The 15,569-nt window shown below is 39.5% G+C and overlaps 1 protein-coding gene across 2 annotated transcripts; it reads left to right on the top strand.

The window, feature by feature from the left end:
* The first annotated feature begins 301 nt into the window (after nucleotides 1-301).
* LOC104604907 (SUPPRESSOR-OF-WHITE-APRICOT/SURP RNA-binding domain containing protein 1-like) lies at nucleotides 302-13,106 on the top strand. Of its 2 annotated transcripts, none has more exons than XM_010269475.3 (4): nucleotides 302-441; nucleotides 1,331-2,401; nucleotides 11,150-11,430; nucleotides 11,884-13,106. In XM_010269475.3, exons 2-4 carry the CDS (start codon nucleotides 1,398-1,400, stop codon nucleotides 12,711-12,713), a joined length of 2,115 nt encoding a protein of 704 aa, XP_010267777.1. In that variant the 5' UTR covers nucleotides 302-441; nucleotides 1,331-1,397; the 3' UTR covers nucleotides 12,714-13,106. The 2 variants fall into 2 exon arrangements, with proteins under 2 accessions (XP_010267777.1, XP_010267778.1); XM_010269476.3 differs by lacking the exon at nucleotides 302-441 and adding an exon at nucleotides 467-748.
* The last annotated feature ends 2,463 nt before the right edge of the window (nucleotides 13,107-15,569 follow it).

Here is a 15,569-nt window from a genome sequence, read left to right as displayed (position 1 = left end):
GTCTCTGGAGTCAATTACGTAGCGATTCAGGTCATTAGCTCCGAGCTGATACTTCGATTCTTTAATTTCGAACTAGATTGAATGTCGAGGTGCCTCTATACCGAGGTGGGTTTTGGGCCGAGGTGGCTGAATACACGAGCTCCAAATGTTGCGGAATAGGCTCACCATGCTGGTCATCCCTTGATCAGATCACGCCCACGTGTCCCTTTTTTCCTAGGTCGTGCCAAATCACCATTCATCACTGACTCAACCCACGTGTCCCCTTTTCTTTAACACGTAGCTTTCCATGCCAATTGCCATTCTCCAGCTTGGTGGAAATCTAGGATACCTAGCTAAGGTGTTGAGCTGCGTCAAATCAAATCCTCTTCTCATATATCTTCGGTCTTTACTTCGTCCACAAGGACCGAGGAAGAAAGCCTGGATTAGTTACTACTTGAAGAGGTCAGTCAATCTTTTTTCCTTTGCTATCGATGCCCTAAAGAGTTTCTGCATTTGTTTTGGAGCCCCAGGTTTTTCTGGGAATGAAATTTGATTGATTTCCTTTGATAAAAGCATGGAATATCTATTGCTTTTGCTCGAAGTTCTATAACCAAAAAGACTGCGCTTTTTGCTTGTTTCTCGATCCTATTACTGACAGATCTTTCGGCCCTCCTTTTTCTTTAATTCTGTAGTTTTTTCTTTTTACATTCTATAGTTGGTAGATGGATTTTATTCAAGGAATTTGTATAAGCGTACAAATGACCTACTGGTTAGTTAACTTAGTTTACATGTTCGAATGGTTGATTTTTTATAACGTTGAGGTTATCAAAATTTGTTCTTTGCTATGACTAGTATTCAGTTTTACATCAGATTGGCTGCGCACTTCACAAACTGACTAGTAATCAGTTTCTGAAGTTCCGGATAAGTGAAAATGGAATAATTTTCCTTTATTGGCGACTCTCTCTCTCTCTCTCTCTCTCTCTCTCTCTCTCGCCTAATTTTGAGATTCATCACTTGTTAATGTTTCTATGTGCTGTATGAACCTTTGAGTTGTCAGTTGGGAGTTGAGTTAAAACTGGGATTATGTATGTGGTGGATAGTGCTTATTTTCCTTCCCTTTTTGGGGGCACTTGGTTTTAGATAGGAAGACACTGTTTCCTCGTCTTATTCCATTCACTTGATGTTCTTTGTAATCCTTTGATAATGCTTCTCAAGAAGTATGTTGAGTGTCTTCGCAGTCAATACCTTTCATTAGGATTCTGTGCTTAATTTATTTCTTGCGAGTCTTTTTCCTTTTTGGATAGTCATTGCAATAACTTTTTCCTCACAATAATAAAGGGGTATTTTTCAGGTGAATAGAGTCTAACAAGCTTCCTATAAACCATTTATATATCACCGCCCTATCCATCTCAGCAGTGATGGATCGACAGGCTCATGACTATGCAGCGGCAATGGCCTATGCTCAACAGCAGCAGCAGCAAGCAGCCAATATTCAACAGCAACAGCAGTTTGGGTTTCATCCACAGCACCAGAAGTTCCCTCAGCAGGTGCATGGTCCTCCTTTTGTACCTCCACATCCTTCTCTTCAGCAGTTTCCTTTCCATCGGCCTTTGCAGCAGCAGCAACTCCACCCTCATCCACACCATCTTCTTCATCTCCGGCAACAGCAACAACCACCACAAGCATTCCCACCTCACATTCCCCATCACCTCGTTCCCTCACCTTTCCTTGGGCCATTTGATTCTGCTCCACCCCCAGCTGCTCCCCCATCTGATCCTGAGCTCCACAAACGCATTGATAAACTTGTAGAATATGCTGCTAAGAATGGCCCTGAATTTGAAGCCATGATCCGTGAGAAGCAGCGAGATAATCCTGCTTATGGTTTCCTCGTTGGTGCTGAGGGACATGATTACTACCGCTACAAACTTTGGTTAACTACAAGTTCCTCAGGTGCTCCTTTCAATCCTTCCTTCTCTTCATCCTCTATACCTATGATGCCTCCTCTGAACCCCATGATGAATAGTTCTCCCTTAAATCCTCCCCCCTTGAATGCTCCTGCTGCTGCTGCTGGAATATTGGGTGCTCACCAATTACATCAGCCTCCTTTTCCACCATTCTATGACCACCAGCAGCATGTTCAACCTTTCTCTGGCCAGCCTCGACCAGATTATGATCCTTTGACCAATTCCTTCAAGGGTCTCTCTGGACCCCTTCCTTCTGATGTTGCTGCTGAGCTCAATAATGTGCTCAACAATCTGAATGGTACGAAGGAGTCGATTAAAGGTGCCAAGATTTGGTTTATGCAGAGGTCTCCATTTGCACCAGCTCTAGCTGAGGCCCTTAGAGATAGGGTGCTTGTTCTTGATGATTCTGAGAGACAATTGCATATAATTTACTTGGCAAATGACATTCTTTTTGACAGGTAATTCCCTAATACCCTAATACAACATTTATACCTTGCAGCTGTTTAATTTTGATTGGTCTTCATGGTGCAGGCATTTGACTTGCTAATTATGTAAAATAGATCTGCTATTTCTTCTTCACATTTGTTAATAGTTTCCAAACTCCATTGTGCCCCCCACTTCCCCTCATTGCGCTTTCTTCTTCACTAAAATACCAGCCATTATTTATACATTTGATATTATTTTAGATTGTTAAACCTATGCTACTGACTGTCATGCAGTTATTTCTTGCTGAATTTCATTTTGGTAGTTGCATTCTACTCCATGAAACTTGAGACTTCAACCTGGATTTTCTTTTGCATCAGTTAAAATTAAGCCTTATATTCATGGTGCTTTCTCTGTGTATTTTATCTCTGCTCTTATAACTTTCTTATGTAATTTTTTCAATCAATTAAATATGAAGGAAAAACTCTGTAGGACAGCTAAAGTTCTAATCATTCTGTATGGGATGGAGGGTTGGCACAATCAAGAAGCAACACATTCACTGAAGAGTGTTCCCAAGATGGTAATCACTCACAACCAGTGTTGCTTGGACTCCAACATGGGAGTTGGAATCTGACACATATCTAGGAGTCCAACATGGTGAACCCAAAAATGTTGGATTCTTATATGTGCCTAACATAAATAAGTTTTTTTGTATATGTATATATTGGACATTATGTTTTTTAATATTATTTTTAAAACTCATAGAGCTATATTAGCATAAAAACTTAAATAGTTAAATTCTTTTTACAATTGACAAGTTAACCTCACAACCTTTTCCTATTTGCCACACCACATGTACACACTAGTTGTTTTCACTGTTTTTTCTAAATTTAACGTTAATTGGAAAAGATCCAACAAAAATGGATCATAAGTTATTTATAAATTGAATAAATACAAACATTAGAGTGCCCTATTGGACAGTTTAAATGCTTGGAGTATTTTTACATAAAGTGTTTAAAGCGAGGATTTATAATTTTGGCGAGTCTATGTGGTGAGCATTTTGGTAAATCTACCTGGTTGACACTGTAGCTGAGTCCAAGACATATTTTGGAGAGTCGAAGATGAGTTGGCTCATGGATCTGGTGCTTTATTCTTGCTTGGTGCTATTGTGCTTGGTGAGAATGCCTTTCATATTCTTGTTTCCTGTCCTTTTGCTACTAGCATTTGGGATTGGTTTTTCTACATATTTGGATGCAGGTGGGGCACCCTGCTGAGCTTGGAAAGATTGTTTGAGCCATCTACTTTTAGATGGCCAAAGCGGAAAGGGAGAATACTGTGGAGATGGGCAGCAGTGCTATTGGTACTATGGAAGGAAAGAAATCGGAGAATATTTGAAGATAAGGAAAGATGCAAGGCAGAACTGATGGAAAGTATTATGATGAAGGTGATCTCATGGGTGAAAACACTGAATTTATTTTCAAATTTTACAGTGGATGACATGATTAGGAATAGTGTTTTAAAAGGCGTGGGAGGTGTACGCTTGGAGGTGCGCCTCTAGGCGAGGCACTTCCAAAACGCCCTGAGGTGTATGCCGGAGGTGCTGACACCTTTGAGGCGTATGCCTCATGCACTTTTTTCATGAGTTGTGCTAGAGGTGTACACCTCATGTGCCTCATGTGCATCTTATATAAAAAGACAAAAAAAAAGAAAAAAGAAAAAAAAGGAAAGGTAAAGAAAGGGAAGGGAAAGAAAAAGAAAGAGAAGAAAAAAAGAGAAGGAAAGAAAAGAAAAGGAAAGGGAAGGGAAGAAAAGATAAGGGGAAAGAAAGTGGTTTGCCCCCTGCCCCTTCAACTAATGTTATGCATCTTTATTCTTAATATAAAATATTTTTATTAAAAATAAAGAAAAAGCGAGACCCCCCTTCCTCTTCATCCTTGTCCCCTTCCTCCTCCTAACCCCCCTCCTCTTAAGGAGGCTTACGCCTCCTTGTGTTTGGGAGGCTTATGGCTCTTGCATTCTGAACTACGCCTCATGCCTCTAGGTAGTGGAACGCCTCGCATCACGCCTCCGCGTTTTAAAACATTGATTAGGAATTGGAGGACAATTGCTATCTCTTCCTCAAAAAAAAAAGAAGGTCCTGAAGGAGTGGGTGTCCCCTGAACCAGGTTTTATCATGTAGTCGTATGAGACTACTGATAGCCGAAGCTGTGGTGTATAATCAATAGGGAATTAAGAGGATGAGAGGAGAGAATGAGAGGAGAAAGAGAAAAGAAGAGAAGAAGATTTCGAAGGATTTCAGAAAAGAAGATGATGCTTAATCTACCACCCCCCTCTTTCTATTTATATTAATTCTAAAGTAAGGATAAGATTGCTTACATGGCAAAATTAAAATCCTAATAAAAGACAACAATTAAAGTCCTAATAAAAGACTAAAGACTAAAGTCCTAATAAAAGACTTGCAACTAATTGTGGACTGACACTTAAATAACTAGTAGTTGTATACGAGTACAATAGAAAGAGGTGGGGACCACATAGTTGTATCCAAGTACAATAGAAAGAGGTGGGGACCACATCAATGGTTTCTACACTCCCCCTCAAGTTGGGAATATATATTTGTCATTCCCAACTTGCATAGATTTGCTTCTAACTTCTTTGAAACTGCCTTGGTGAGAAGATCAGCAAGTTGCATGTTGGAGCTGATATATGGAAGACAAACTTCTTGAGATACAACCCTTTCCCTAATAAAATGTCGATCGACTTCAATGTGCTTGGTTCTGTCATGTTGTACCGGGTTATGAGCTATATTAATAGCAATCTGATTATCACAGTACAACATTAGAGGTTTCTCATAGGTTATACCCAATTCATCAAACAGTGATTTCAACCATAGTATTTCAGCCACACCATTTGCCATGGACTGATATTCAACTTCAGCACTAGAACGAGAAACAACATTTTGTTTCTTACTCCTCCAAGAAATAATGTTACCTCCTACAAAGGCACAATATCCAGAGATAGACCTTCTATCATCAACACAACCGACCCAATCTGCATCTGTATAAACTTCTATCTTCATGTGATTATTATCCTTAAATAGTACACCTCTGCTTGGACACCTCTTTAAATATGCCAATATCCTCTCAACAACAAGTAGGTGGGTAGTTCTGGGAGAGTGCATATTACTGACTAACAACACTGACTGCATAGTTGATGTCTGGTCGTGTAAGACAGATATAGTAGTTTACCAACTAATCTTTGGAACATAGCTTTATCTTCAAGAGGCTTTCCACCTTCTGCACTAATTTTGTGATTTTGTTCAATAGGTGTATCAGTTGTCTTAGCACCCAACTTTCCTGTTTCTTCTAACAAATCAAGGACATACTTCCTTTGAGAAACAAAGATTCCATGCTTGGATTGAGCTACCTCAATACCCAAGAAATATCGTAGCTCTCTCAGGTCTTTTACCTCAAATTCTTGATGGAGAAGTTTCTTAAGAGACTCTATTTTGCTGTTATTATTCCCTGTTACTACAATGTCATCCACATATATAGCAAGTAGAGTCAAGGAAGTATCCACTTTCTTAATAAACAAAGTGTGATCTGATTGAGCCTGCACATAGCTAAACTTTTCGAGGGCTTGTCTGAATCTATAAAACCAAGCTCTGGGGGACTGTTTTAGTCCATACAAAGCTTTATTCACCTGACAAACCTTCTTACCTGCCTTTGTACTATAAAGACTAGGAGGTAACTGCATGTACACTTCTTCTTGCAAGTCTCCATTGAGGAAGGCAGTTTTAACATTCATCTGGAACAAGGGCCAAGAGTAAATGGCTGCAAGAGATAATAACACTCTGATAGTGGTCATTTTTGCTATTGGTGCAAAAGTCTCCAAGTAATCTATACCGTAAGTCTGAGTAAATCCCTTTGCAACTAACCGGGCCTTATACTTTTCAATGGAATCATCAACATTATGTTTCACAGTAAACATCCATCTACATCCAACTAGTTTCTTCCCTTTGGGTTGATCAACTAGCTCCTAGGTATTATTTCTCAGAAGGGCATCCATTTCTACCTTCATTGCATCTTTCCACTCAGGAATGGTCAAGGCTTCCTATATTGTTTTGGGAATGGGAATATCAACAATCGATGTAAGAAAGGACTTATAAGAGGGAGACAAGTGATCATAGGACAAGAATTGTGAGATACAGTGGGCTGTGGATAAGGCGCAACGGTGTTTGCCTTTACAGACTGCAATGGGAAGGTCAAGGTCATTCAATGGAAGTGAGGGCTCAGAAGATGGAGAAGGCTCAACAGCATAAGGCTCATCTGTAATGGGAGTTGGAAGAGATGTAGTACCTGGATTTGGATCTTCAGAAGGAATTGGGGCTGGCCTGGACTGTTGATGACCGAAATCAACTTGCCTCCATCGTCTGTGATAAACTCTCAAATCCCGACATTTTTTACAACCCTCCCCATTACACCCCTCTTCACTCAATGGAACAGGTAAAGGGACTTCTCTGATGTGTTAACCCCAACCGTACTACTCTCCCCCTGAGAAGAAACCCTAGAGTAATAAGGTACATCCTCAAAGAAAATAACATCCATGGATACAAATCTCTTTCCTGAAGCAGGTTCGTAGCAGCAATATCCCTTTTGAGTTTGTGCATAACCAAGGAAAATACATTTTGAGGCTTTAGGGTCAAATTTGGAATAGCGAGGGCCAAGAGTTTGCACGAAGCAGGTACAACCAAAGGTTTTAAGAGGGACAGAAAACAACTCTTTATCAGGATATAAAAGAGTGAATGGGGGTTTCATGTCAAGAATCCGTGAAGGAATTCGGTTGATGAGATACACAGCTGTGAGAATGGCATCTCCCCAGAAATGTATAGGCACATTGGAGTTGAATATGATACTTCTAGCTACTTCCAATATGTGCCTATTCTTTCTCTTAGTCACCCCATTCTGCCAAGGGGTATGAGGGCAGGTACTTTGACGGATAATCCCATGGTCAAGACAATAAGAGGCTAGTGATGTTTTAAAGTATTCTCTCGCATTATCGGATCTGAAAATTTTGATTTTTACCCCAAACTGGGTTAAAATGATATGATGAAAGGTCTGGATTAGGGTAGGGACCTCATCTCAAGAACGCATCAAGTAGACCCAAGAAAACCGGGTGTAGTCATCAACAAATAGCAAGAAGTATCTGTACCCCCCCATAGCAGTGATGTGATATGGTCCCCAAACATCGGTTGCACAATGTCAAAAGGAACACTACTTCTCTTATTACTTAATGAATAGGTTGTTCTACAATGCTTTGCAAGCTCACAACTTTCACACTTTAAACTGGACATCTAGATAGATTCAAATAAACTAGGAAACAAGCTTTTCAAAGACCTTAAGGATAAATGACCCAATCGGTTAAACCAAAGCATGATTTGACCAATAGACTGAGAAACAAAAGACCCTCTAACTTCACTACCGTCCCAATGTGAACTTCCGCCAAGCAGATAGATTTCATTTGTCTCTTGGCCAGTCCCAATCACCTTGCTTGTCTCCAAGTCCTGAAAAACACATCGATCAGGAAAAATGTTATCGAGCAATTCTGGTTTTTAGTAATGCTGCTAACTGAAAGTAAATTGGTGCTAAGTTTAGGAACATGCAGAACAGAAGATAGGGAAATGGCACTAGACAACTTGATGTCCCCCTTGCCAGAAATGGGAACAAGTGATCCATCAGCAATAGACACCTTGTCTTTACTAGAGGATAAGTGATAGGTAGTAAATAGTGAAGGCAAACCAGTCATATGATTAGATGCACCTGAGTCTATTACCCAACAATGTTCAGTGTTACCTGGAGTTGAAGCATGATAAGTTAAGGCCCGTGTACCTGAATGAGCAAATGCTGAGGTGGGAGGAGCTAATGTTGTGACTGTTTGAGATGATGATGCTGAATTACCAACCTCCTTTTCCAACTGAGTCAATGCAGCTCGGACAGTAGTGAGAGTGTCTAGTGGTGCTGCTCTTGTGCCTGATGAGGTTGCACAATCAGTAGTACCAGTTGTATTAGCATTCCCCTTTTTGTTCCTGAGTTTTGTGTGAACTAGATGAGGATGTAGCTTCCAACAAGTTTCTTTGGTATGCTTAGGTTTCTTGCAATGTTCACATATTAGGTCCTTCTTGTCTTCCTTCTTCATATCTCTCTCCTTATCCCCCCCAAACTTGGGTTTAGTTGCTGCCAAGGTTGATTCAAGTGGCGAATGCTGTAACATAACTTTCCTTCTACTTTCTTCGTTGTGCACTAGAGAGTAAGCTTGTGATAGTCACACTGTCTCTTGTTAAAAGCTGTTATCTAAGAATGTCATACTCAGAATTCAGACCAGCTAGAAACTCAAATACCTATTGGTTTCAACCTGCTTTCTGTAGGTCTGTGCATCCTTTTGGCTTTCCCATTCAATTGTTTCTAAGTGATCAATCTCGTGCCACAAGGATTTCAAGGTGGAAAAATAAACCGAGACTGGCTTCTCTCTTTGCTTAAGGTTATTCACCTTACATTTTAGCTCATAGGCCCTAGCAACATTGAGGGGTTGGGAGTAGGTTTCTTTCATGATATCCCAAATTTCTTTAGCTGTTTTTGCCCATAAATAATTTTGGCTGATATGTGGTTGCATGGAGTTACACAGCCATGTCATAACCAAATAGTTCTCCTGAACCCATTTGATATATATTCGGTCCTCTTTGGCTGGTTCCTTGACATCTCCCAGTAAATAACTTAGCTTTCCTCTACCCCCAATAGCCATCATGGATGATTGGGCCCACTCTAGGTAGTTTGACCCATCAAATTTTACAATGGTAATCTGAAAACTGTTCTCAGGTATGCTACCAGCACCATCAGCCCCTAAATAGTGTTCCCCTTGGTTCTTAAACTCCATTCTTTGTCAAGAAAAGATTAACAAATGCCTTTTGTATTACTGAGACTAGGCAATTACACCCAGAATTTGCTATCAGCCGAACCTACTTTATCCTTCTAGGTCGGCAATCCACCCAAAAAGATAACCTTCCAAGTACAACTTAGAGCGCAGGGCTGAAAGTGCAAGGCTGAAACTGCAGCTCTAGAACTGGCGACAGTCAAGAAACTAGAATCTTGAACCTAGAACCAGTCAAAGGTCAAGAAACAAGCCAAGAACACAACCAGTTCAGCCGCACATCTTAAAGTAACAAAAAAGCTATTCTTTTAATGTATCAAGAACAGTTCGGGAGGAAAAAAAACTTTCAGTCGAACCTTTGAAATAACCAGAAAAGGTAATCCTTTTAATAGAAAAGATTGACTTACTTCAGCAAAACTCTGGCTGCAACCTTCAAAGACAAGTCTGAACCCTAATCTTGAGGATTCTTCCTTCTGACTCTTCCTGATTGCTGGTCATCCTCTGATGCTTCACCAACAATCTCCAAGACTCAGCCGATGATCCCTTTTGCTGGAAATTTTCCAACCCTAGGAAATTCTTATGCAGCCGACCATGTCAGACTATCATAAGATTTCCTAGGATGGTTCTGATACCATGTAGTTGTATGAGACTACTGACAGCCCAAGCTGTGGTGTATAATCAACAGGGAATTAAGAGCATGAGAGGAGAGAATGAGAGGAGAAAGAGAAAAGAAGAGAAGAAGATTTTGAAGGAAGGATTTCAGAAAAGAAGATGATGCTTAATCTGCCACCCCCCTCTTTCTATTTATATTAATTCTGAAGTAAGGATAAGACTGCTTACATGGCAAAATTAAATCCTAATAAAAGACTAACAACTAATTGTGGACTGACACTTAAATAACTAGTAGTTGTATACGAGTACGATAGAAAGAGGTGGGGACCACATCAGTGGTTTCTACATATCAAATTAAACTTTGATGGCATCAGTTTTGGAAACCCAAGAAGATCTGGAATTGGAGGGGTTATAAGAAATGAAAGAGAAAATGTGTTGGGACTGTATTTGGATCCCATTGGAATCGGAAATTCCACTACAGCTGAACTGAAGGCAATGGTATATGGGATATAAGGAGATGGGGGTGGAAAGGCTGGTTGTGGAAGGGGATTCCAAAGTTATTATCAGTTGGCTAAAACAACATGACAGCACACCCTGGATATTCAGAAATGACATCAAGAAGATTAAAAGTCTATCCAAGGACATGCAGCTTTCAATTCAGTGGACCCATAGAGAAGCAAATGGATTTGCAGACCAGCTAGCCAAACAAGGGGTGAACAGGGATCACTGTTTCTGGGCTCAACTGTAAGTGTGAAAAATCAATTTAATAGTGGATACATTACATTGTAGTGCGGTAGCTGAGGCTACTCATATACTGTAACCCCGCTAATTTCTTTTTCCATTAATGAAATTTCTTTTTACTGATAAAATAAAAAAAGATGAGTTGGCTCATGGACATGTGCCAATTTTCGGATAATCTTCCAAAGGTTGGATGCCATGCAACACTTCTCACAACATAACAATGATAATCTCTTCCCCAAGCCTTGGAGGAGATATCTGCTATTTGGTCTGGCTCCTAGGAGAAACTTAGAAGTAATTAGCTTGTGCATTGTCATAATGCTTTTCTTTTTCAACTTTTACTGCTTTTTTATAATATATATATATATATGTATATGCTTTTCTTATGGAGATAAATGAAGTTTACAGGTACTCCTGACAGGCTCATCTTTTACTCTATTTTCCGTAACACTATTTATATTAATGCGAATTGCCTCAGCTGTGTATACTGATACTTATGACATTCGGTGCAGCTTGCAGAGGCGAGTCAATCCTTGTGACCTTGACAATGAGGCCCTTGTCTTCAAACCTGTTCTTGGATCCATGCTTGCAAGGATTTACCACAACCCACAAAATAAAGAGGCAAATCAGCCTAAGTTGCAAAAAATTTTACAGTTTTGGGCTTCAAAGGAAGTTTATGATCATGATACTATATATGCACTTGAGGGTGAGATGATTAGACTTCCTGGTAATTCTTTTTCACAGCCTCCTAAGGAGTCATCTGCTACCTTAGCAGATCCTTCAAGCACTGCAGGTATGTCCCCCCGCCCCTCTCTCTCTCCTGTTTGTGCAAGCTAAGTGGTGCATATTCCACTTATCCTCAAAGGGACTAGAGTTTGCTTATAAATAATTGCATATATATGTTTTTGTATTCCTGATTTTATATGTCATACAGACAAAGACATGCATATACATACATAGATACTAATATATTTCACATACTCCTGGTCATGTACTTTGTACTTATGTTTTGAAACTAGTTAATAGCCACCCTGTACTTTGTACTTAGTACAGGGGAACTATTCCAATGAAATGCTATCAGAATGAATACCTTTTTTTTAGATGATAGGTGACCACATGTCTAATGAAGAACAGAAGAAGTCTTCTGGTCTGAGAGCTTTTCTTTGTATATAAAATACACATGCATACACACAATTACGAAGTTCCATGTTAGATAATCAGATATCTTATTTTGTCTTCTATGCAGCCTTGCAACAGCAAACGCCCCCTCAAAATCTCCCTCAATGGCAGTCTGACAAGCCAAGAAGTTCTGTGCCAGGATTCCCAGATGAGGAGCAACTAGATAAACAAGTGCCTCCTACCACAGTCTTGCAATCATCCCTGTCAACCTCCCAATTTGCACCTCCTGTAACTCAGCAATTTCTTTCAAGCTCAGTCCCACCTGGTATTTACCCACCAGTCACGGCTACCCCTTTTGTGGGGTCTGGACCACCACCCACCCCTGCTCAACCAGCCAATCAACCACCTGCATCCCATTTATTACCATCTTCAGCTGTTAACATTGGGGAAAAGGCACCTCCTTATCCCTTATTCCCACCTGGCCTTATTCCTGGAATGGTAAAAAAGATGCAGATTGGTAGTGGGGTACCCTACTCTCCCATGAGCCCTTTGGACATCCCTACTGTAATCCCTCCATCCACTATATCTCCTTCAGATATTCTTGAGAGAGTTTCAAAATATTTCAAAGAGATTGGAGAGGTTAACCCATCGAAAGGGCCCATGAAACCATTGGACTCAAATGAGGAAGATGATGAGTATGAAAGGCAGTCTCCAGTTCGGAAGGGAGGGGCATGTATTCCTCCTCCTCCAAGCTTGAATGTGGACCCTGAGACAGGAACTTACGCGGATGGAAGTGTGGAACGGAAACCGGGATCAAGTGGTTCTGGACGTTTGGGACTTGGGGCCACAGCTAATCCAAATGAGGTGAGTCAATATGATGATGTTTATACTTCCTATAGGAAACAAAGGAGCTCCAATTACCACTCATCCATGAGTGCAAGAGCTGCAGCAAGGTAGCGGCCAATTACCAGTCAAAAAGTAGAAGAATCCTGTATCCGGTCTTTTTCTGCACAAAGGCGTCTGTGGCTTTGCAACCTCGATTCTACGTGCATGAAAATGTAGCAAACTGGCCTTGTTTTGGTCCTTGCTGGTTAGGGTTGTGCATCTGAGCTTGGAAAGATATACAATTTTGATGATCATGGTTTGGCTGTTCATAACAAACAGTACTGACTAGGAAAAAATAGGGTGCCTGTAACATGACGTGATATCATTACGGACCACCTCGTAAGCATTTTCAATATGCCCTAGTCATTTGGTTTGCCTTAGAATGCATCATCTGTAATTCGTTGTCAGTGAATTTTCTCCTGATATTGCATCTTATATGTAGCATAAACGATTTCTGTGGAGTCATCTTGGCATTGGATTTTTTCAAGTTAGGAATCAAAGAAAGAAGAAACGTTAGTTTCATCTGCAAAATCATTTGCTTTTTCTGTTAGCTTATTTAAATGGAATACTCATGAACCACAAAAACAAACACTCAGAGGAAAAGACTCTTAGTTAGGGAATACAACAATAGCTCGGGTAAGTGTAGCAGCTGGAGTGAAGCCTATCAGGTAACAATGTAGTCTATCATTAGTTCATTACACTTATCCTACAATTCCATTTTTTTTTTCTTTTTTGGTAGATGAATATAAAATCCTAGTATTGCATCCATAATCCATTCCCAATTGAATGGGCCTCAGAAGCCCATGGCCCCATCTAACTGATGAAGCATCCAGAACTACTGAACTAGAAATCCAAAATTAAACACGATTTATGTCTAATAGTGTGCAAGGGAATCTTAGGAAACATGCAACATTCTTCCACTTATCGAATTCGATTCGATTACGCCGAATTTCGAATTTGAGGTCGGATCTTCGAATGCCCTTTACACCCCTCCGAAGGTACTCAAATCAAAAGCTGTTCCATCAATACAGGTCATTGTTCAAAAATCAAAATTGACTTAGATTATCTTATGTGGTATTCTTTATTGTGAATAAGGTGACTGGAACCCAAAAATTCCACATATTAAAATCTAAAGACTAAACGGGTTATTATTTGAAAATCCCCTTCACTTTTTCCATCATTCCACTTTTTGATTTCTCCGGAAATAATCCACTTGTCAAACATGTTCTATCAAACGGTGTTTACAAGATTATACTTTATTCTTCGAATCAAGGGAAAATTCCTGATTAGTAACCTGGGGAAAATTTAAAATGTGACAATTCAATACCTGAACTTTTAAAACATGTGAATCCAGAACTTATCGTTAACCAACTGTTAATCGGTCATTAAATGCCTTTGAAAAAGATACAAATGCTCTCGGAGTGTCATCTAATTTTCTTTATTAATTACCCAAACATTGACAAAAAATTAATAGTCCTAAATTTTTGCCTCTTTTATTTAAGAAAGTTGGGGTCTAGAATGTCTGTTGAGATATGCCCCAAATTTTCTTGAATAAAAGAAGTAAGAACTTGGGATTGTTAATTTTTTGTCAACGTTTAGATGGTTGATAAAGAAAATTAGATGACACTCTAAGGGCATTTATGTCTTTTTTAAATGCTACTTAATGGCTAGTTAATGGTATGTACTAAATTGACATTCGGGTACTGAATTATCGCATTTTAAAGTTTGGGGACTAAAATGGCACTAGGCCCAAAGTACATGGTACTAATCGGGAATTTTCCCTTTAAAAATACTCATTCATTTACTTGAATTGAACCATTGGTTTTTTATCATATAAAAAATAAGTTAACAAGACTGATTGATCTAGGTTAGTTTTATCTATAAAAAATGATAATGTTGCATCGTGCGTGTAGATCACTAATGTTGATTTAATTTATAAATAAAAAAAGTATGACAAAAAAGGTCTCCAAAGGTATCCACAAAGTCATGGCAAGTTTGAGAGATTATTAAAAAAAGTGAAAAGAAATTTAGATAATATTTTATTAATATAAAATGGATACCAAATCAACTTGCAAATTCTCACATATGAACTTTATATAATAATAAAAAGGATAAATTTTTTAAACTAATCTTATGGTTTAGCGAACCTTACTGTTTAAAAATTAATTAATGCTACCCCTATTGTTTCTAACAATTGACTAATACTTCCCTTATCGTTAACACCCGTTAATTTCCCCTTAATAAAAAGTTAAAAGGATTATTTTACCCTTTAAACATGTTTCTCTCTCTCTTTTCCCCATCGGTCTCTCCCTCTTTCTCTCTCCTTTTTTCCATCGTTGTTAGGTTCACGGACAGAGTAAAGGTCCATGAAATTCTCTCTTTGTCTCTCTGTCTCTCTCCCTCTAATCAAAATAGAAGAATATAGAGTTTTTTATGGGCCAGAGAAACCTCTCTTGGGAGCAAGAAGCCATGATTGAACAAAACTGTACCCACAGGAGACTGGACGAGCAAATGCTTAGCCCAGCACGCGACGGCGACAGGTACCTACACGGTGACTATTTATGTTTCATGAGTAAGCATCCGTTTGGTTTTGTTCGTCCTGTAACCAGATGGTCCAAACCCGAGAACAATTCTTTTCACAAGGATCATCGACAAGCTATTTCTAAGGAGCCACAATCCTTTGGGGTTCGCATTCTGCTCTTAGGTCTCGGCAAATGGATGGATTAATGGAGCAGTCAGACAGGATGACCACTCAAGACTCCCTCACAAAATCTTCGGTGAGAGAGATTGGGTACAAACAACTATTTCTTAATTGAGCAAGATATGGAATTTGTTTCCGGCCACTTGGTAGGTGGAAAAGACAAGCTAAAGGCTTTTTGGAGGTTGGGAGGATAGAAGTACTAATCAAAGAACCTCATCACTGAAAGG

Source organism: Nelumbo nucifera, chromosome 1 (assembly GCF_055504915.1).
Source record: "Nelumbo nucifera cultivar China Antique chromosome 1, China Antique-T2T, whole genome shotgun sequence".
Lineage (NCBI taxonomy): Eukaryota > Viridiplantae > Streptophyta > Magnoliopsida > Proteales > Nelumbonaceae > Nelumbo > Nelumbo nucifera.
This window is presented reverse-complemented; position numbering and strand designations above follow the sequence as displayed.

Bases quoted from the DNA above. Each gene is read 5' to 3' on its own strand.
- LOC104604907 (XM_010269475.3), top strand. From the start codon at position 1,398: ATGGATCGACAGGCTCATGACTATGCAGCGGCAATGGCCTATGCTCAA. The intron at 2,402-11,149 runs GTAATTCCCTAA...CATTCGGTGCAG, and splicing joins AATGACATTCTTTTTGACAG to CTTGCAGAGGCGAGTCAATC. The intron at 11,431-11,883 runs GTATGTCCCCCC...TCTTCTATGCAG, and splicing joins AGATCCTTCAAGCACTGCAG to CCTTGCAACAGCAAACGCCC.